At 34.7% G+C, this 23,861-nt stretch overlaps 1 protein-coding gene across 2 annotated transcripts in view; it reads right to left on the reverse strand.

Annotated features, from left to right (window-relative positions):
* Positions 1 to 23,861, reverse strand: part of APOOL (apolipoprotein O like) — an 87,762-nt gene that overhangs the window by 3,024 nt on the left and 60,877 nt on the right. For both annotated transcript variants that reach the window (XM_014792369.2, XM_087427665.1), the window contains exons 3-8: positions 21,130 to 21,249; positions 18,128 to 18,182; positions 16,600 to 16,698; positions 11,421 to 11,512; positions 4,582 to 4,695; positions 4,263 to 4,377 (exon numbers count right to left, since the gene is read on the reverse strand). In XM_014792369.2, the coding sequence (XP_014647855.1) occupies positions 4,263 to 4,377; positions 4,582 to 4,695; positions 11,421 to 11,512; positions 16,600 to 16,698; positions 18,128 to 18,182; positions 21,130 to 21,249 (595 nt within the window). The remainder of the gene's footprint in view (positions 1 to 4,262; positions 4,378 to 4,581; positions 4,696 to 11,420; positions 11,513 to 16,599; positions 16,699 to 18,127; positions 18,183 to 21,129; positions 21,250 to 23,861) is intronic.

A 23,861-nucleotide genomic window follows, 5' to 3' on the forward strand; every position in this document is an offset into this window, starting at 1 on the left:
AGCCCTTGCTCAGTACAAGTGAAAAGTCTACTACGAAATAGTTTTCCTCTTTATCAGACAGACATACTGTAGTAAGCATGCGGTAAATAATTATTTTATATGAGTCTGAATGTGTCTAATTCACTTAACAATGTTAACCGATTGACTAAGTTCTCTAACACTTGTACTCACTTTCTTAATTTATATTCTTGTCCAAACTCTGGTCAAAAATAGAGCTCACCCAAATTTGAAAGACCCCTTTGCCTTTAGATCTCTCCACCTCTCAAAATTTGTTGAAAGGCTTCAAATTTTTAATTTCTCCATAGCTTATGTCAGAAATTATTAACTAGAGGAATATGCATAGAGAATACCCTGTGGAGCTTTTCCTACAATCCACCTGCTTGGAGGCCTCACCTCTGGAGATTCTGATTTATAATTCTTGGGTAGAGTGAATTAAAAAAAAAAAACTCAAGTAATTGTGATGTGGATCCTGCTGGTTTAGAATCACTTAGCCTAGGTCATTTGATTCCTGCCTTTTAAAAAGATTCATCTCATGCTTTTCTGAGTAATTAAGGATTATATCTTTCCTCTTAGAAATTTCTTCACCCCTTGAGCTGATCAAGGGCTCTCTGTCCTCCCAAAAGATTAGCAATCATAAAACTCTTCTTGAATCTCAATCTTCTATTCATTATAATGCTTTTCTTTGAGCTTTATCATATTTTTAATCTCTAATAAAAAACATTTTATGCTTAGTTTTTTTTTTGCAGACTGTTAAAAAAGCTGGTGTTATAACAAACAGGAAAGAAAAAGAATATAGATGTTTAAAGTTATAAAACGGCAATGAATTATTGTGTCAAATAGCCATTAGGTGATATCTGTTCACTGATAACTTAGTTCACATATTATCTCATTTATATTTCAAGCAAGTTAGGTACAAAAAATGGGACAGATCACTAATAAATTGCTGAGTGAAGTTAGGATTGTTAGAAATTCTATTTTTGTTTCTTTTGTATAAAATTGGGATGATATTCAGCATTCAGCTTCTCAATAATAGAAACACTTAAAGATAATAGTCACTGCAAAGAACTGTCTCACACTTCGTTCTATTCTTTCCTTTTTCTTTCTGTGCTTCAGTTTGGCTATTTTCTATTGAGCTATATTTGATCTCACTACTTCTGTCCTCTTTTGTATATAGTCTACTGTTAAACCCATCAAATGAGTTCTTAATTTCAGGTACTGTTTTTTTCACTTCTGGATTATCCACTTGATTTTTTAAGAGATTCCAATTTTTTATGAAATTCTCCATCTTTTCATCCATTTTGTTCATGTTTTCTATTTAAAATATTAATAATAGTTACTTTAAAGTCCTTTTCTGCTAACTTCAAGCAGATCACCTTAGATCACCTGTGGGTCTGCTATTTCTTTTCTCTTTTGATTGCCAATCACATCTTCCTGCCTCTTTGCTTGACTAGTGTTTTGTTTGTATGGTGGACACTGTGTATAAAAGAATTGCAGAAGCTCCAGATGATATCTTCTACCAGAGAGGGGGACCCTTTTCCTCTTTTAGGAAGGGTGAAATGCTTATCTTCTCAATCCAATCAGGCATTGACCTGAGTTGCAGTTTTAGTAAGAGTAAGTCAACCTCTGCTTTCTCCCTGTTCCTCAGGTATGGCACTCCCAAGCTTCTGAAGGAGAGCATGACAAGTTTCTGTCTCCCTCACACTAAAAGACTAGGAAATTCAGTTTTTCCCTTCAGAGGTTTTGAACTTGGCTATTAGTCTCCTGACCCATAAAAAAATCTCACAAATATCATGAAGGGGAGTCATGTATGTATGGCACACCTCATCCTTCTAAAACAGGAATCAGCAAACTTTTTCTGCAAAGGGCCAGAGAGTAACATTTTCAACTTTGTAAAACATAAGGTTTCCATCACAACTGCTCAACCCTGCCATTGCAGTACGAAAGCAACCACAGATAATACATACATGAATGAGTGTGGGTGTGTTCCAATAAAACTTTATGAACACTGAGATTTGAATTTCATATAATTTTCACTTGTCACAAAATACTATTCTTTTGTTTTTTTTTTTTTTTTTTTCAGCCATTTAAACCATGTAGAGATCATTCTCGGCTTGTGGAATGTACAAAAATAGGCAGTGAGCCAGATTTGGCACAAGGGCCATAGTTTGCAACCTCTGCTTTAGAGGGACATTAATCTTGTGAGAGATTTCATTCTGCTTTCATCAGATTTCAAAACGGTCCATGTCACCAAATTTCCAGATTTGTGATTCCTAAAATAATTTTCACCATAAATGTATATGAATGATAGAGAAAAACAAAACTCATCTTCAGAGCCACAATATACAGTTGGACAGTACATCCAGTCCATTCTGTATGGTTATAAGTGGTGGCCATGGCTAGGCTCCCTAGCTAAGTAACATGCTCCCAAAGTGTGCTCAATGAAAATAAATTTATCGGCAAAATGGCTAATTACTCTACTCTAGGCAAACGATAATATTATCTTCTAACGCTCATTGAGAACTTAGTATGTTCTTGACATTATACTTTGTGCTTTACATGTAGTATCTCATTTAATGCTCACAACAACCATGTGAGAATAACACTATTATTGTCCCCCTTTTATGGATGAGGAGACTGAGGCTTGAGGTATAAGATAACTTGCCCCAGGTAATAGAACTAGTAAATGTTGGATCTAGGATTCAGATCCAGGTCTTATTCTAAAATCTGTGCTCATAATCACTACTGTTTCCTATGTCTTAGACCTTTGGGATTGCATGTGAAATGTATAAATGGTGAAGCCCAAGGGTCTACTGTATAATCAACTCTGAATGATACATGATCAAGATGAATAGTACTGGCATATCTCTCTCCTCAACATGTCTCCTTAGAATGCTTTTCATATCCCACATTACCCATGATGGGTGGGTAAAGGGTTCCAGAATCTGGATGTATGGTCTGGTACCACTGTTAAGTTGTAACATGTTTCATCTCCACAAAGATACTTGGAATTGACAGACATTTAGAAAAATGACCAGATATATTATATACTTGTGGGAATATGGTCAACTGTTGATTAATCAGCGAGAGTCTAAAAACTGCATAACTTTTCTTGATTAGAAAGGAGAGGTGACAGAGGAAAATAGTAAAACTCAAATCGAGTTTGTTAGTCATTGATGGCCTTATAAAGATTAAGTGAGAGAGGAGGAGGCTGAAATTTGAGACTAAACTCTGGTTTTAAATTAGATAATCTATACACAAAAGAAAAGAGGTTTGATTTTGGTGTTAGGAAGATCTAGACTATAAACACAACTCTGCCACTCATAAGCTGTATGATTTTGGGCAAGCTACTTATGCTCTCTGAGTCTCAGTCTCTTCATCATAAAATGATTATAATTACATATACACCAGAGTCTTTTTTATTTGTTTTGCTTTTTGGGTGAGGATTGAATAACATAATATACTTACTGCTCTTTGCACCACAGTAGGTGTTCAATAAAGGGCGGACATGATTACTATTTCCTAATTCTCTACTTCTGAGTTGGTCCTATTTCCTTTGCAATAAGACAACTCATGGTTAGTACCATTCACATTGTACAGATAGACAAACCTATGCAAGGCAGTGACTGGTGGGTTTATGTGAACACACTATTGAAATGGTATTAAACACTCTGTTGCCTTCTTTTTTATCACAGTAAAACCATGGTAGTATTTGCCTAGAAAGTATAATTGTCACTATTTGGTCCCACAAAGTATTAATTGCCAGTATCTAATACTAGCAAAGTTATCAGTATTATAATTGGTGCTATTTTTCACTATTTAATGCTGGAAGTTATCCTGGTATCTAAACTAGACAAAACTGATAGAGGTAAATAGCACAAGAAATGGAAAGCTGATATTTCTTCTGTGTAGATATGACTCATACTTATAGCCTGTAAATTGATAGAATCCAAAAAGGCAAATTTTTCTCCACCTGATTAAAAAGCTCACATTTATGAAGTAATATTAAATGCTTCACTCACTCAACCTGCCAGTGCTACGCTATACTCCCATACACAAAGATCTGTATTATGAACTATGTGGCAATTAGAAAAAGTCCCAGGTACCTGAATACCTCATAACCTAAAAAGATATATAGAATATAGATATGAGAAAGACAAAACATTGATGACAAAAACACACAAATAAGTTCAAACTACTAATTATAATACTATAAAATTATTTAAGAAAAGAATGAAAACAAAATTGAATTACTCTAGACAAACCTGAGGTGGATTCTGATTTGATCTTCCTTTCAGAGCTGAGTTCTGTTGGCAAAGGCACTGGGTGTTTCAGGTAGTGAGTTTTTGCAGATATTTCTATTTCAGCAGAGCTTCCTAGCTGTATACCAAAAATATTTTCCTTCATAAGTACATCAATTTTTTAGGATATTTTATTCTTTTAGTAAATTACAGCATGCGAATGTATTAGGTTCCTTCATCTCCTTTCATTCTATCCTTGACCTCTGTCCAGGACTCCCATTACAAGCCAACACCCACCCAAACAAAACTCAGTGTCTACCTTTTTGGTCCATTTAAACTCTACCTTAGTTTCTTCTTTAGGTTCAGGAAGTGACTCTTTTTTGTTGTTTTTTGTCCACAATGATTTAACTGCTTCATAAATTTGCTGGCCTGTAGCATATGCCTTTCTCCCAGTTACCTAATTAAAACAAGTGAGTCAAATAACATATATTTTTAAAAGTTAAAATAACAAATATTTTAAAACTTATGTCAGGTATTTTATATGAACACCCAGGTCAGAATCAATAGGAAAGATGTAAATCTCTAGATCATATAACACAAAGCCCCATTTTCTAAATCTTATATGAAAAATTGTTTCATTGTAAAAGGCTAAAAAATACAGAGTTAGTACAACACCAAGAGTGAATCCTAATGTCAACTGTGGACTTTGGGTTATAATGATGTGTCAATGTAAGCTCATCAATTGTAACAAATGTACCACTCTGGTGGGGAACGTTGATAATGGAGGAGGCTATGCATGTGTGGGGGCAGAGCATGTACCGGAAATCTCTGTACCCTCCCCTTAATTTTGTTGTGAACCTAAAACTGCTCTATAAAAAAACAAAGTCTTTAAAAAATGTATAGTTTTCATTCACACTGTAACATGTAAATCAAAAACTATGTCCATTTAACAGGAGTTTGGCAAAGATAGTTTGAGATAATAAACAGTTGACTGAGAAAATGAGATTTTAAGATGCTACAAAGTTAATGATTTGCTTTAATTTTTATGGTGCTTTCTCCAGTCACAAAGAAAAAGCATCAGTGTGTTTCTCCAGAGAATAATACTCCTTTTTTGATAGAAACATGAAATGAAAAATGAACTATAAACACACTAAAGCAGAGGCTAGGATGCTGACTGAATTCCTGAAGCTGCTGTTACTTTCATGCATATTTCTTTCCCTTTGAAAATCTCCTTCTGATTCCTTCTTTCTATTCTTTTCCCATCCTTTTGTTCCTTATAGTAAAAGTAATTTCAATACCTATTGATTTTTCAAGTTGTAAAGTGGTTTTGGGGAGCTTTTCAGAATTATGCTTTATATAAACATAAATTTTTAAAAAACTATGGTTTTCTTCCTTAAACAGACATATTTTTATTGTTTTTGCTAAGTATATGCCTACACTTAAGAAAAATCAATCAATTTACTATTATAAAGAAAGTCCTCTTCCTCCCCCCAATGTAAACTTTGTTAATAGCCGTGTGGATATTCTTCCTCAATGTTTAGTCTTATATAAACACACATGCATACTATTTCTTTTTTGTGAGGAAGATCAGCCCTGAGCTAACATCCGTGCTAATCCTCCTCTTTTTGCTGAGGAAGACTGGTTCTGAGCTAACATCTATTGCCAATCCTCCTCCTTTTCTTTTCTTCCCCAAAGCCCCAGTAGATAGTTGCATGTCATAGTTGCACATCCTTCTAGTTGTTGTGTGTGGAATGTGGCCTCAGCATGGCCGGAGAAGCGGTGCGTCGGTACGTGCCTGGGATCCGAACCTGGGCCGCCAGTTGCGGAGCGCACGCACTTAACCACTAAGTCACGGGGCCGGCCCACACATGCATACTATTTTAAAACAAATGGAATGCTGATACTTATAGATCTACCAAAAAGGATGAAGTAGATCTATATGCACTAACATGGACAGAAGTCCATGATGAACCACTGAACTGAAAAAAAGAGATTAGAGAATAGATTATACACTACAATCTCAATTATGTTTTAAATTAAATTGTAAAATAAACTACACACGTATATACTTGACTTGTTTCCTTTTTTTTTTTTTTCTTCAGTTGGGTAGGAAGGTATCTTTTCCTTTCCTCCAAAGAATTACCTGCTATGTTCTTTTTTTTGAGGAAGATTGGCCCTGTGCTAACATCTGTTGCCAATCTTCCTCGTTGTTCTCCCCAAAGCCCCAGTACATAGTTGTATATCATAGTTGTAGAGTTGTAGCTCTTCTATGTGGGGCACTGCCTCAGCATGGCTTGATGAGCAGTGAGTAGGTCCACACCCAGGATCTGAACCAGCAAATCCCGGGCCGCCAAAGTGGAACCTGCTATGCCATCAGGCTGGCCCCCTATTTCCTTTTTAAATACAAATGGGATCACACTATACATATTGTTTTGAGATCTGATTTTTTAAAAGCTTAACAATATGTCACAGAGATGTTTCCATATCAGTTTATATACCAGTAGATCTGCTTCTTTTTTAATAGCTGCATAGTTAGTATTCTATAATGGATATACCACAATTTGTTTAACAAATTCCCTATTGATGGGCATATGGGCATTATGATCTGTTTAACAAATCCCTTATAGATGGACATGTGGGATGTTTCCCTTTTTTTTTTGGCAATTATAAGCATGCTGTGATTAGCATCCTTACACATACAACTGGGACCATACACCGTTGTGGTGTTTCCTTGCGACAAGTTCCTAGATGTGAAATATCTGGATTAAAGATTATACATTTTAATTTTTGATAAGACTGCCACATTGCCTCCAGAAATTCAGGGATATACTGCAGCAATTTACACTCCCATAAGTATATGTCTGTTTTTCTACCCATTTACCAGTAGCAGTATTAGGAATCTTTTAAATCTTGTTCAAATTGAAAGGCTAAAAACCAACATCTAAATGATCTTTTACATTTGCATTTATTTGATTGCTGATGAAGTTAAGCATCTTTCATATATTAGGCCATTTATGTTTCTTATTTTGTGGATTGCTTGTTCATATACGTTCTTCATTTTCTTAGAAGGCATTAATCTTTTTCCTATCAATTTATAGGGGCTCTTAATATATGAAGGATATTATTTAGTCCTTTGTTATATATGTTGCAAATAGTTTTCCCAGTTTTTCGTTTACCCATTGATTTTGTGTATGGTATATTGTGATCAACAAAATGTATTTATTTTGATGCAGTAAAAAACATTAATTTTTTCTTTGATGGTTTCTGGATTGTGTTTTGCTTAAGAAGGCCTCTCCTATCTCAAGATTATACAAATCTCTCTCTTTTTTCTTCTAATATTTTTATTATAATATTATGTTTTATGATTAGATCGTTATTCCATCTGGAATTTCTTTTTGCATGATTTTTGGTAAAGGTCTAAGTATTTTTCCAAAAAGTCAATTATTCCAACACATTTCTTGAATAATCCATTCTTTCTTTACACACTGATCTGAAATGCCACCTTTACCATATGCCCACACCCCACCCCATAATGTATACAAAGACATACTCAATATATTTGTTTTTGGATGTTCTTTTTTGTTCTCTTGGTCTATTTTATTGTCTGTGCTATAGCTTAGTAGAGTTACCAATACATGGTAGATGGACAACAAATACTGCTTGAATGAATGTCATGTTCCCTTCAAATCCAGGAATTTTGTAAGAACTGAATTAAACTTATAAATTTGGAAACACCTGCCACATTCCATGTGGACTCCTTTCATCTAGAAACAAGATGTATCTCTAAATGTATTCAAGTTTAAAAAAATGCCCTTCAGTAAAGTTTAATAGTTTTTAAAAAACAGGTCTTAAAACATTATTTGATAAGTTTATTCCTAGATATTTTATAGTTTTCAAAACAGGTTGCTTGTTACTCTTTATATAAGTTAATAATGAAAATATTGTGAGGAACAAATATAAAAAGCAAAGAGTAATTCCATCTTGAAGTATATTTCCAAAATGGTGAATAACTGGAGTGTGACTTTTATTTTTCAAAGGACCTTCTGGACTATCATTTCATAACCTATTTTATATCATAGACACCTTGGAGAATCACCTTGGAGAGAATCAAAGATCACCTTTCACCTTGGAGAAAGGAACGGGCTCTTTTCCTTCAGAAAAATACACATTCAGTAGAAGAACTCTCACCTGACATCCTTTTAAGAGGCTTGTCAGATTAACTGAAGATGTTTAAAAAATTTATAACAAATGATGTTCATAGAATGCTGAATATTCATCGCTAGTTGGTACTCTCCAATGTGCCCAAGTACTGTCTTTCACAAATGATCTGTATGCTTACCAAGAATAAGTTGTATTTGTTTTCAAGTCTCCACATCAGTTTTACTTTAATTAAACAATTTATATGTAACATAATAGGATGAAATATGAGTGTGAAGATAATTGTTGTGTCAGGAAAATTAAGTTAAATGCTTTGTAAAAACTCAAAAATGAATTACTAAAAAAATAACTACTGTCAAATTAGAGGTGGGCAAGACAACTGTATAAGGCTGGGAGAAATAATAAAAATCTAAGAGGATTCTTCACTCATATTATTTAAAAAATGTTTTTAGGTGTTCATTCCATTTTAAAGAAACCTAAACTGAAAACAGTAAAAGACATATTACATACATGGCTAACTATAAGAAAGATGCTGTGGACCTTCAACTAGGAGTCCCATACTCATAGAAAAGCCCTACTTCAAAAGAGAGAAAAATGAACACATATTTATGATTTAATTTGAAATAAAACATTTAGGGTACATATTTATGATTTTTTAAAAACTTCCTGCTGTAACATTTTCGATTAATTGTTAACTATGGGTCCTGATAATATCAAAGTAGAAGGCATCTATTGTATACATACAATTTTTCATACAGTTTTGGGCGGAGGAGTCACAGATTCTCTGAAGTCCATCATGGATCTCAGGTTAAGAACACATGTTCTATACATATATATTAGAATCCACCAAATATCACATATGACATTGTTATACGACAGTCAAAGGAAAAGCAAAGGTCACAACTCTAGAAATTTAAGCACCAAACATTATTTAACCATATAAGAACTTTAGGAACTCATATTAACATCGCTTTTTTTTGTGTGTGAGGAAGGTTAGCCCTGAGCTAACATCCATTGCCAATCTTCCTCTTTTTGCTGAGGCAGACTGGCCCTGGGCTAACATCCGTGCCCATCTTCCTCTACTTTATATGGGATGCCGCCACAGCATGGCTTGACAAGCCGTGTGTTGATCTGCGCCGGGAATCCGAACCTGTGAACTCCGGGCCGCCGAAGCGAGTGTGCTCACTTAACCACTATGCCACCAGGCCGGGCCCCCCCTTTTTTTGTGTGTGAGGAAGATCAGCCCTTAGCTAACATCTGTTGCCAATCCTCCTCTTTTTGCTGAGTAAGATTGGCTCTGGGCTAACATCCGTGCCCATCTTCCTCCACTTTATATGAGACGCCACCACAGCATGACCTCACGAGTGGTGCATCGGTGTGTCCCCGGGATCCGAACCTGGGCCGTCAGCAGCGGAGCGCGTGCACTTAACCTCTACGCCATGGGGCCAGCCCCCCGGGCCAGCCCCTTAATATCTCTTTCATCATAAAAATTTTTATTTGAAGTTCAGCGATTTTTTTGTTTTTATTTTCCTTCTGTTAAAGTAAAATTAAATATTTTATTTTTAAAATTAAAAATAAGATTCATACTATATTGTGATCCCCTTCTTATGAAACGGTATCTGCCTATTCACCCATCTATCTTTCTATCTCTATGTATGCATGGAGAAATGTCTAGAATAGCATTCTATCAAATGTTAACACTGATATTTTTCTGGATAGAAGAATTTCAGGTGGTTGGTTGGTTTTTTTTTCCTACACTTTTCATTAATGCTTAAATTATTTAAGGATGAGTAGGTACCAATTTGATAAAAAAAACACGAAGTCATTACTCTAAAACAAACAAAAAGAATCAGTGGCAGCATCATGCACTGGGAAGAAAAATGGACAGGGAAGCAGGACACCTGAAACTGAAGAGAACTCTGGACAAATCAGTCACTGTGAAACTACACTGGGCCATAGTTTCCTTATCAGTAAATGAGAAAATGAGGAAGTTGAATGCACTGAGCTCAAAGGTTTCTCTCAGCACTAACACTGTATGAATTTAAGTGCCTAATTCCTATGTAAATTCTTAGAAAAGATTTTTAAAAATAAGTTTATTATTTTATCCACCAATTATCTCAAGTATAACTACATTGAAAGAATAATGCTCTCTTCCTTTGCTATAACCTTTTATAGCTTGATCACATTACAAACTACATAGGGCACTATATGCTTTACATTCTCAAAATACTGAATAGGCAGTTTTATCCACCTCAGTAATTAAAGAGATGCAGTAATGAGAATACAGGTACAGAAAATCCTTCTGGTAACACTACACATTGCTTCAAGTATGAGGGGGAAATGTTAAATGTTGGTAATTAAGGGAAGAAGGAAAGGAAGAAAAAACTGCATATCCCAAAGCTCTCCTTCTCAATCTTAATATGTGTAAAAATAAAGTAAGTACTGACACAAACTGTTCAAATCATTAGGAGAATCTGGATTTGTAGGTAAGCTCACAAGAAAATGATAAAACAACTATAATGCAGATTCATGGAAAGTGTTACTTGGTTCCAGGTGGTTTCCAAATTGAGTATGTCTATGTGTGTGTATTTTTTTTTTACCTTCAGAAACCTTTGTTATGTATCAATTGGTTGTTTCTTGCACTATGTTAATCTGCTGAACTGACAGCTGCCAGCAGGTGTAATTTCCTGTTAATTACAAATTGAATTTTGCACAGCTCAACAATGGAGCAGTATTTCTCCTCATAAATTATAATTCAGTGTCTCTGAACTTAATCCTCAAACCAGCATTTATATTGTTAAATTATATTTAAACAAATTCATCCTCTTTATTTGTGATGATCACGTAATTAAGAATGGCATTTACCATGCTGAGATGCTAATGTAATTTTGCCAACGTAAGAGTTGATACCAACTATATTTCTCTGAAAATTAAATGTTGCAGGTGCTGTATGACATTTAAATATTGTCACACTGAGAGTTTAAACAAACACTGAAATGAAGCTATCACTTAAAAAGAACTTACCTTTGCAATTATTACTGACTGAGCTGGGTAGCAAACAGATGCTCCTAAAGTGGCCAGCCCCAGTGGATAAGCAATTTTCTTAAACCTAGAACCTATGAAATTCAAACAAACTATTAAACTCCAAACAGATGCTACCTGAGACTTGATGCTTTTATAACTTTAATGTTTTCTTTGTTCCCCTTTAAGCCATCATCCTATGTTAAATTACTCTGTAGGTAATAATACCAATCAAGATGGTAGCTAAAATGTCCTTAAGGATCACAAGTCAATTAATACCCCTTATTTGTCATGTCCAATTTAAGAAAAGTATTCTTAATCTAATACTGATAATTACCTACACAAAGGGGGTTGATGATTTTCTTCCTTTTTAAAAGTAGGTATTTTTCATGTCTTAAGAAACCCAAGGTTGTAGCGACATTTTTTTCAGGTATCTAATAAAGCATGATAATACAGAGAATTAATCAACTACCATGTTTGTGACACCATGTTAAACTGAAATGGACTCTCTTAATATATCCTTTTTGATTAAGTCCTTAGGAAGGTTAAAGATCCAATTAACTAATCAGCTAAAGACTTTAAAAGGTAATAACTCCTTCATGTCAATGATTTAGAATACTGAAGTAATAATTTAATAATTGCAAGTAACTTGAGATAATCTTTCCAAAAGTGCCTTAACTAAGCATCTGACTCATTTTCAAACTTTTTTTTTGACATCAAAATCCTTTTCAAATGAAAATCTTCCAAAAAGAATTTCACTAGGAACTTCATATATAAAACCTATAAACTTGAAGCTACTCTGATTAGCCTGGGGGAGGGAAGCTCAGTATTGAGCTCTACCTGCATAGCTTTTCCCTTATCCCTATCACCTCTAAACACTTCCATGGAACCCTAGGTTCTGTAGAATAGTTTGAAACCCACCACTCTAAGCCATAGCTTAGTTCCAAGACTGTTGGTTCAACACAATATGTATCTTAAATGCTTGTCTGGATACACTTGACTCTAAATATGATCTAGGCAATTAGATGATGGGATTTCTTTTATTGTCTGGAACAGCTCTTACAATCCTTAATTTAAAAATGAAACAGCCGGGCCGGCCCGTGGCTTAGTGGTTAAGCGCACGCGCTCCGCTGCTGGCGGCCCGGGTTCGGATCCCGGGCGCGCACCGACACACCGCTTCTCCGGCCGTGCTGAGGCCGAGTCCCACATACAGCAATTAGAAGGATGTGCAGCTATGACATACAACTATCTACTGGGGCTTTGGGGGGAAAAATAAATAAGTAAAAATCTTAAAAAAAAAAAAATGAAACAGCCTATCTGGTATATCAGTAAAGACCAAGGTGAAAAATACCTGGCAATGTTTACAGGCAGCTTTACAGTTTAGGGAAGGTAAAAACAAGAGGTATTTCTCTGTCCGGCTTAACTATTAGTACAGAGGGCTTCTACAGTCGTGTCTACAATAGACTGAGCTTGGGGGAGGTGGTTAGGGAGGCTGATTCAGCCTCTAGTTTAGCTTTCCTTTAGATTTAGATTGGTTTTTGTGATAGTGGTAAAGAGGGTCTATGCATTTTAAAACATATCCTAAGTTGCTCCTTTACTCTAGTCCTAGTCATTACTATTCTAGTATCTATAGTTTGCTTCTTGATTTTACTGATCTAACGTTTCTGGATGTAGGTTTCCTTGACTTAGCCAAATTCTCCTAACTGTGCTGCTCCTAAACTTGGAAGGTGGCAGTTTTTCCTTGATGTCTCATTTTAAATATTAAAAAGACTTACATTTATCCTCTCTTTACTTGATATGAAAGGTCAGTCTACAAGAAAATAAAAATCATTTGGGTTCAATAGCCCTACTTCCATAAGTAGGAAGGACTCTAGCTATGTACTAGGTACTATGAAATCATTGAGTGATTTTCTTTCTCTGGACCTCTATTTGTAGCATAACAGGGTTAGACTAAACCAACAGCTTTCAAACTTTTTTGACCATGAGTCATATTAAAGAACAAATTTTACATTATGACCTATCCCACAAACATTCCTCTGAAACAAAAGTTTCACAATAGTTACCCATACTAAGTACAAAACACTTTGATATTTGCTATTCTTCTCTATTTTATTTTTTAATAAAATGCTTCCTAAGATGCACTATGTTTATTTCACTACCTACTAATAGTGAAATCTGCAGTTTGAAAAACACTGGGTTGGATTATTCTAGCTCTGACATTTGGAGACACTGTGAAGGACCTAAGAAACATTTTCTCTTACAAGTGGATTATGAGTTTCTCACTGAGAATTCAGTAATATGTTTTGGCCAATTTCCTTCAACATTTAATTCTTTGAGTCCTATTGTTACATATGGTGATCTTGGTTTTCAATTTTTTTCCTAATGAATAATTTATAATATGTATTCAATTAGAAGTTGCTCACAGTGTTAGGAAAAAAAAATGGGATATAAGGAGTCATTAATATTAGCTATAGGGAAACTGTTAGGTCTATTGGGATGGGATATATGGGCTAGAGTTAGAATGCTGGAATGTTCTTATAATTCACAGAGGTTTTGTTTCTGATTAGGTGTACCTGAGTTGAGGTTACTTTAAGGACTAAAGCTGGGCAAACCGACCATAAGGTATCTGATATCCAATTCCAGACTAGTTCAGAGCTGTGACTTCCAACCACACATAATTTAGTTTGGGCACAATGACTGGCAACTTGAGTCATGGACAGAGGATGAGTGGAAGGTGATCAAAATAGCTACTGACCAGAGAATTGTACCAGCTTAGTAAGGGCCTGGGTAAGGAGCAGAGGCAGTAACACCTACTGAGAGGGATTTCCATACCCAGAGATGGAAGATGGGCAAATACAAAATTCACCATGTGCTTATGAAAGAGAGTTATTTAATGGTGCACAGAAAAGAGTTAACACAGTATGCCTGAGACTGCCATTGTTAGAAATGCCTGCTTTCAAGACTAGCCCTTGGATGGCATATGGGAACTCGACTGGCAGGCAGTCCCCTACGCTGATAGAAAACATTCCCTGAATGATACATGTGGTTTATGCTGAACAATTCCTTTCCTTCTGGAAGTCTGGTACATGCTAGGTAAGATGGTGCTAACGTGTCCAGCCCCCAATAATAACCTTGGCCACTCAGTCTCTAATGAGCTTCCTTGGTTGACAACGTCTCACATGTACTGTCACAACTCATTAGTGTAGGAATTAAGTGCATCCTATATGATTCCACTGGGAGAGGACTCTTGGAAGCTTGTACCTGGTTTCCTCTAAGCTTTGCTGCATGTGCCTTTTGCCTTTGCTGATTTTACTTTGCATCCTTTCACTGTAATAAATCTTAGCCATGAATATGACTACATGCTGAGTCCTCTGAGTCTTCCTGGCTAACCATCAAATCTGGGGATGGTCTTGGGGATCCTTTACACAAGTGGTATAGTGGGAAGGGGAGGACAAAGTTGGTAGAGATACAGAGGGAAAAGAGGGGGAAAAGAAATCAAATTATACCAAGCCTCATGTGCTGAATGAGAGTAGTGAGTGAGTTGTCTACTTTCACAAAGTCCATTCTGAGCTGGCTGATATAAGTTCCAGCAACCTTGGTCAAGATGAGATCGAGAGGGAATAAAATTTTTTCTGAGCTATCAGCATCTCTGTCTCAAATCCTTAATATAGCCCTCAGAATATGGGTGGTTATGACTAAGCAGAGAAAAGTAGTTTAAGTGGTTAGTATACATTTTTACGTTAACGTAAGACTCTCAAGATCTTTTTTTTTGACAGCTAGAGACTCTTAAGATATTTTAAAAAATAAAGTTATCTAGAAGATGAGAAACAAAATGATAAATTACAATTTTAATAGGAACAGCTATATATTTTTAAAATTTTATTTTTAAATGGTCACACAGGAAATTCAACCTTATTGGTGTATAGTTCTATCAATTTTAATATATGTATAAAGTCATATAACCACCACTACAATCAGCATATGGAACAGTTCTATCACTCCTAAAAAATATCTCATGTTATCCCTTTGTTTTTTTTTTGTGTGTGTGTGAGGAAGATCAGCCCTGAGCTAACATCCATGCCAATCCTCCTTTTTTTTTTTCCCTTTTTCTCCCCAAAGCCCCAGTAGATAGTGGTAGGTCATAGTCGCACATCCTTCTAGTTGCTGTATGTGGGATGCTGCCTCAGCATGGCCGGATAAGCGGTGCGTTGGTGCACGCCTGGGATCTGAACCCGGGCTGCCAGTAGCGAAGCGTGCGCACTTAACCACTAAGCCACGGGGCCGGCCCCCTCATGTTATCCCTTTGTAGTCACCCCTTCTCCCTACTCCTAACACCTGGGAACCACTGACTTGTTGTCACTACAGTTTTGTCTTTTTAAAAAAGTCATATAAATGGAATCATACAATATGTAACCTTTTTAGACTGGCTTCTTTAACTCAGATTCATCAAGATTGTTGCATGTGTCAACGGTTCATTCCTTTTGTTGCTGAGCAGTATTCCTTTGTACGGATGTGCCACAGTTTAGTTTATTGTTGAAAGACATTTAAGTTGTTTCCAGCTTTTGGCGATTAATAGAGTGACTATAAATATTTGTGTACAGGTTTTTCATTTCTCCAAGGTAAATACCCAGTAGCGGATTACTGGGACTCATGGTAAGTGTATGTTTAACTTTATGAGAAACTGTTGAACTATTTTCCAGAATGGCTGTACCATTTTGTATTCCCACCAGCAGTGTATGAGAGTTCTAGTTGCTCTGCATTCTCGACTACACTAGGTATGGTCAGTCTTTTTAATTTTAGACATTCTAATAGGTGTGTAGTGGTATCTCGCCTTGGTTTTCATTTGCATTTCCTCAATAACTTATGATGTTGAACATCTTTTGGAATAGCTATATATTTTTTTTTAATTTTTTGTTTATTGCAGTAACATTGGTTTATAACATTGTAAAAATTTCAGGTGTACATCATTGTACTTCTATTTCTGCATAGTGGAATAGCTATATTTTTGAAAACACAAAAAGTCTTTATAAAAGTAAACATGCTGTACTACAGAATTAAAAAATTTTTACGATAGCCTATACTAATAATATTCAATAAAGGATATGAGGTTTTCCTGTTGCAATAAAATTCAGAAATTAATATAAAGGCATTGAAAAAGATAATATGTATTTTTAAACCCTACCTTTTCTCGCTGAAACAAAGCCTGCCAATCCTGAGACTGTAATCACTCCAATTTTCGGAAGAAAATCTCCAGGTGGATTCTTCAGATAGACATATGCATCTCAAGAAATCAGTTAAAAATTAACATAAATGACTTACTACAATTGGGCAATCTATATATATGATGGAGAAAAGCTAAAGAGATTTGCTAAGATAATAGCAGATGTTTTAAACACTCTTCAAAAGAGCTACACAAAATGATGATTTGAGCAGCAACTTAAAAAGCTAGGTATAATAGTTACTTGTTACCAAATAAAATCTTCCTTCCATAGCTGATTTAATGATATTTGTTTTCTTAATAATAGAGATAATTATTACTCTTTAATAAAATATGATGATAGAATGCACATCTTAACATGGATTACTATAAAGTAAATTCCTGATTGTGTACGTATTATATCCCCATAATGGAAATTCTCCTGGCCTTATCTGTTCAAAAATTGGTACGATCCAATAATAACTGAAATAGATACTTTATTAGGGAACTTTGAACAACAGTCTAAAGATACATGCAGCTACTAGACCCTGCTTGACACTACTCCCCAATAACCTCAGAGCAGCTGTTGCTCTTGGTTAAAACCAACGATCAGGATGAGAAGTAAGCCTAGACAAAAAGTAGATGGAGAGTGGGCAAAAGTACAGATTTCTTGGCTTGCAATCCAAAAAAGACACTCTTCTATCATGATTAATTATTTAATGGCAATCACTTATCATATTCCTCAAGACTGATGAGGAATGTAATTTGGAATTAATTACTACCTAGATTAAATAATGATAATACGTATACAGATCATCAACATCATGGAGACATTTAAAATTTTAGCTGATCTTTCTGTCTCCCATACACATTTATTTGGCAACAGGCTTAGGCCAAGAATAGCAGGAAGCTATATCTGCTGCCAAAAACTATTATCAAACTAAAGAGTCAAATACGATTGCTTTCCAACATTAGCTCAAATATTCTAGGGTGACTAACAGGTATACTGTTTCCTAGCAATCGATAGCAAAATACTAGGCATTTTAACAGCAAGCAGTACGTATTTAAACTAGTTCATAACATGGAGGCATGTTTCCAATTTATGCTTTATGAGTATATAATATGGACTTTGTAGCTAAAACAGACCTCAGTTTGAGTCCAGGTGCTGCCACTTACTAGCTACATGACCTTGGTAACCTTCTTAGCTTTTCTAAACCCCAGTTTCCTCATCTGTAAAATGGGAGTAATTATAATACTAACCCTCACAGAAATGCTACAAAATTATATTAGATTAATTATGTAAAATGCTTATCACAGTGCCTTAGCATATAATTGCTAAAGAAATGATAGATACTATTGCTTTATTATTATCATAAATTGCTATACAGAGCATCTTCTGAGCTGGTGAAACATGATAATGAACAACATACCATGTCCGTTTTTCTCACATTTAAACCTTGCAAGTTAAAAAGACAATAGAACATTCCTAATTATCGATGGTTCACTCACTTACCTTTTCCAAATTGTACTGTATCCATTATCCCATTTTTCACAAAGACATAAACACCCTAAGCAAAAAGGGGAAAAAAAGGACAGCTGCATTTTTGAAGATGTTTGATAATTAGATCAAACAGTCCACATCTCTGAGATTATATTAAAATGCTGACTTGGCATTGCACCCAAATCTAAATCCATCTTTACTATTTATTTACTATGGGGATACTTGTTGAACTTAGCTTCTCATCATTTCTTGCTTTTCATTCTATTTAACATGGATAATACTTGTTTACTAATTTCCTCATATAAATGGGTAAAGTAATACCTATAAAATAATCAGAGCAACTCACAGAAAAGTTATTGCAGAAATACAAAGATTCATCATCTTATTTTATAATGTCCTAGAAAAATGAATGAAATTTAAATAAAGCATGAAGAGAGATATATTTCAGCTTAGAAGCAACATCTGATTAATAAAGATGCAGCACAACAACATAATGATTTGTGGAGAAAACAACAACAAAAAGACTACAGAAAAACGCTTCATCTTTTTCTTTTCTTAGTGTGCATTAGAATGAGAAAAAAAATCTAAATAAGACATTTATCTCAGGATAGAAATCATCCTACACAGACTAGTGTCCATCTTGTTTTTAAATAGGAACATAAATTCTTTACAAATTAAGATTATATTAACCCATTGGAGGGATTAAAGCTTTAAATCAAATTTTTCCTTTTACCTGTTTATAACTAATTTATTTTAATGCAAGAAATATTGTTACACACATTTATTGAGTGATAGGTACTAGCTCAATTACATCAGAAGAAAAATGAAGCCACAGAGTGATTTACTCATAGTAATTGCCCATAGTCATGCAGTACTCTATTGAAGGAACCAGAAAACACAATCCAAATACATGGTCTCTTTCTCTGAACTAGCTGCTATGAAATCATGGGACAAAAACAACAACAAAAACTAGATGCTATGAAACCACGGGATAAAAATAACAACACAAGGGATTTTCAAAGCAAATAGAAATGATTATATTAGACAAGAAAGAATAAGTTATTGCTATTGAGATATCTTGGTATTAGTAACTTTGTCTCAGATATTTTCATGGTGATCAGAGATGCAGAGCTTTATCCTGTTCATCATGGTTTAAAGCTGTACAAACTAGCACAGACCCTAACTGCCACTGAGATACCTCTCTTCTCTTTAGGGACTGTCCCTTGAGAAAATTCCACCTTCATAGTTATAATACCTATTGACCAATTAATTGGGAATTGTGTAACTGCTGAGAAAGAAAACTGGTCACTTCTTTTGGGAAATTTTCCTTAGCTGTGTTTAGGAATCTACTTTTACCACTGGGGATCACTGCTACCTAAATTTCAAAACACGTAGGAGTAGGAGCTGAATTTGCTCTACATGATTCTAAGTTTAATGTAGAACGTAATTTGAGCCAGAAGTACTTTTTAAAGAATAAATTATGTTTTTAGGGGAAAATTAGAAAGGCAAAGTTATTTAGACTGAAGATGAAATTCATTCAAAAGTGCTCTTCTTCAATCTATTCATTTCAGTATATTAACAGAATAATAAGTTCTTTTAGTCTTAAATTGGGTGATAGTAACAACAGCAATTTAAAAATATTTCAGGAACAATTTATCTCACAGAAAACAACTTTAGAATGCTATGGAAAATTACGTCTAAGGAGATTTAAGTCTGAATCATCCAGCTGTTGGCATTGCCTCAGGGGCATGATTCAGATTCTAACTAGTTAAGCTATTTCTCTCTGAGATCAAACTATTAAAAGTATGTAGTATAACTAGTACTATTAGAATTGTTTGAAAGGCACAAATTTTCAAAAATAACATCATGTATTCATCAGATGTTTGAAATATCATCTGGAATGACCAGAGTTCACAGATTTGGTATTTTATAAGATCATTAGAATTTTTAAAAAGAATGGATTAGTAACAAAAAAGCATAAGGGTTCACAATTAGATAGGTTAGAATTGAGGAAAAGTTGTGTGGTTATTAGTTCAGAATGATGACGACAATAATACCAACATTATCATCATAACACTGACATTGGAGATATTGATGCTAACACACCATGTTGATGTGAAGATAATGAAACCAGTATCATTATCAGCGTACTCTACCACTTTACTGCTGATTAATGCTGATTGAAGGCTAAGTATTAAAATAAGGTGAATTCTATTTTGCCCAATAGCTGACTGGAGTCAGAATGGTCTTATGAGCTAAACTCAACCAGCGAACATTTTGCTCAGCCAAACAAGGAACAATTCAGAAATAATTTCAGAACATCATGTATAAGGGCAAACAATGTTTGGTACAAGCTAGGTGCCCAATACTTGCTAAACTACTTTAATCTATGCAGTAGTGGTATAGTATAGGTTAAATATGGCCACAAATCCTTTGGTGCCACTCGTACTGAGAGGTGGCATCTAATTTCCTTCGCTTTAAAACTTGGTTGGCCTTAGTGACTTGATTTAACAATAGAATGCTATAGAAGTGACTTCCTTGGACATCTGAGGATAGGTAAGCTTGACAGATTCTGTTTAGGGCCTCTTGTAACATTTTCTCTAGGAGCCTTGAATTACCCATGTAAGTTATCTGACTACCTTGAGACCACCATGCCTGAGAGGCCATGTGTAGCTGCTTCAGTCAATATTGCCAGCTGAGACCATCCTTCTAGCCACCTTTGACAAAGTGCCAGAGACGAGAATAAAGCTGTCTTGGACCCTCTAGATTAGCCCATTCACCTGATGAATACCACTGAGTGACTTCTGTCAACACCACAGGCAACAGAAGAATCACCTGTCCAAACTCTGATCAAATTCCTGACTCACAAAATCATAAACTGTAATAGAACGGTTGCTGTTTTAAACCACTAACTTTTTGGGTAGTTTCTTACATATCAATGGGTAAATGGAACGATTGGTATGTAATACAAATCAGAAACCTCCAATATTGAACCACTATTAGAATTGACTTACCATGCACCAGCCAATATAATGACCAGTTGTAGTGCGGATGGATGCAAAGCTCATTTGTAAATGACCAGGCTGCTCTTTAACATATTTAGACTGGAGAGGTGGTGCAGTATATATGGGGAGCTAGAAGGAAAAAGGGAAAGTCAACTCAAAAATATAAAATAGCTGGACTTCTTTTTCCAGCAGTATGGCAGAATAGGAATCCTCATAAACCTTCCTGCTAAAAACAACTAAAAATGCTGATAAAATACTTTTAAAAACCATCTTAAATGCAGGAATGATCTGGGAAGCTGTTTATAAAGACTATTTAGAAGTCATAAATTAAGTGAAGATAGAAACCCATGGTGATGAACACTAAAACCAGCTTTTACCTTGACATCATTTGCTATAAAAGATAGTTCATGGAGTATGGGATCAGGAAACAAAACCCAGAACAGCCTCGAGATAGGCAATCTTACTGAAGACCCTATAAAGCTGGCATCTCAAAATGTTACATCCTTAATGTAAGGGTGAAATAGAAATAAACATTTCACTCCAAGGGACTGTTAGAAAATTGATTATCTCAAAAATTGGGTACCGAGTGGAGAGGAAGGAAATATTTCCTAAGAATTGGCAAACACAAGTGAGAACTCATATAATATGCAGTATAAAACTATCTGGGTAATCTGAGAAATCTCAAACTAACAATATATTTAAAGTGCTTCCAGGCTGGCAGCCCCCAAAGATGCTTGGCAGAAGCAAATAAATATCTCCTTTATGGAGGAAGCTACTCAGACTTCAAAAAATTACAACAGATAAAGTTCCAAAAGATATGAGACCAAAATTTAAAAAAAATTAGAAAACACGAAGCATCTGGACAAGAGCTAGCAAAAAAAAAAAAAAACGAAAAAAAAAACAACAAAGAGCAGACTCAGATCCACAAAGAATGTAAGTATTAGAATATATAATATCAAATACATATCTTTCTATTTTTTTATTGATGTCATAATAGTTCATAACATTGTGAAATTTTAGTTGTACATTATTGTTTGTCAGTCACCATATAAACGCGTCCCTTCACCCCTTGTGCCCACCCCCCAACCCCCTTCCCCCTGGTAACCACTAAACTGTTCTCTCTGTCTGTGTATATATTTTTATTTTTAAAGAAATGAAAGGGGGAAATATGAGTTAAAAGCAAGAGACTACAAAAATTACCAAAACTAATGAAAATAAAGAGAGAGAGAACTTCTAGAACTGGAAGTCGAAAACTTAAATCAAGAACTCAATGGACAGGTTTGATAGATTGGATACAGTTGCTGAGAGATTTAGTGAACTAGTAGATCTGAAAAAATTATGCAAAGAAATGAAAAAAAATGAAAGAGATATATAAGATAGAGTGATAAATACTAACATATATGTCTAATCAGAGTTCCAGAGGAGAGCAGAAAGAATGGGGCAAAGGTAATATTTGAAGAGAATGGCCAAGATTTTTCCAGAATTAAGGAACTGAATACTTGAAAGATTCAGAAATCCAACATATCCGAAGCAGAATAAATAAAAAGTAATCCAAAATTAGACAAATCATAACACCATAACACCAAAGACAAAGAGGGGATGTTAAAAAAATAAAAGCCAGAGGGAAAAGACAGATTACCTTCAAAGGAATAATTAGATAAACTTTCACTTCTCAAAAACAACATTGGAAGGCACTATATAATATCATAATATCTTCAATGTGCTAAAAGTAAAGTAACTCAATTGAGAATTATATACTCAATAAAATATCTTTGTTTCAAAAATGAGGGTGGAAGTAAAGACATTTAGACAGACAAAACCCGAGACAGTTTGCAACCAAATAACCCTAATTGAGAAATTTTAAATCATGTACTTCAAGCAAAAGAAAAATATTCCCATTGAGAAGGTCTGAGATGCAAAAAGGAATGATTTGCAAAGAAAGTGGTAAATACGTGGATAAATCTAAACCAATTAATATATAAATACTAATGTTTTATGTGTGTGTATTTAAAATAGAACTAAATCCCTGAACATCAATATAGTACAAATTAGGAGGGGATGACAGAAATTAAAATGTTTTAAGTTCTTAATATTGTTTGGATGGAGGGTAAATATATTGATGAGACTTGAAACGAATGCAGGTTAAAATTTCTAGGGTAACCAGTAAAAAAAAAATACAAAGAAGGCATAACTAACAAACTTTGTTGTGGAAAAAAAAAAAAGAGAAAAAATAGTCAATCCAAAAGAAAGAAAGGAAATAAAAGAACAACAGAAGAGGTAAGAAAAACAAAAAAACACAAAAACTTGGTAGAAATAATTCCAAAGATATTAGTAATTATAATAAATGCAAATGGATAAAATGATCTATTTAAAAGTCAAAGATGATCAGATTGCATTTACAAAATACAGTCACATGCTACTTATGAGACACTCCTAAAACAACCACTTAGAAAGGTTGAAAAAAAAAAGAATGAAAAAAATGCATATTGAGCAAATAGCAACTAAAAAGAAAGCTACTATAAGCTATATTAACATTAGACAAAATAGACTTTAAGACAAAAATCATTACTAGAGATAAAGTGACTATATTAAGACAAAAAGGTTTAAAAACTAGAGATATTATCTTAAACTTGTATGCATCTATTAACATATCTTCAAAATATATGAAACAAGGAGAAATAGATAAATTCATCATCATAGAGGGAATTTAACTTATTCTCAGCAATTGGTTAATCAAAAGC

This window comes from Ceratotherium simum, chromosome X (assembly GCF_057802395.1).
Source record: "Ceratotherium simum simum isolate JZ-2026a chromosome X, ASM5780239v1, whole genome shotgun sequence".
Classification (NCBI taxonomy): domain Eukaryota; kingdom Metazoa; phylum Chordata; class Mammalia; order Perissodactyla; family Rhinocerotidae; genus Ceratotherium; species Ceratotherium simum.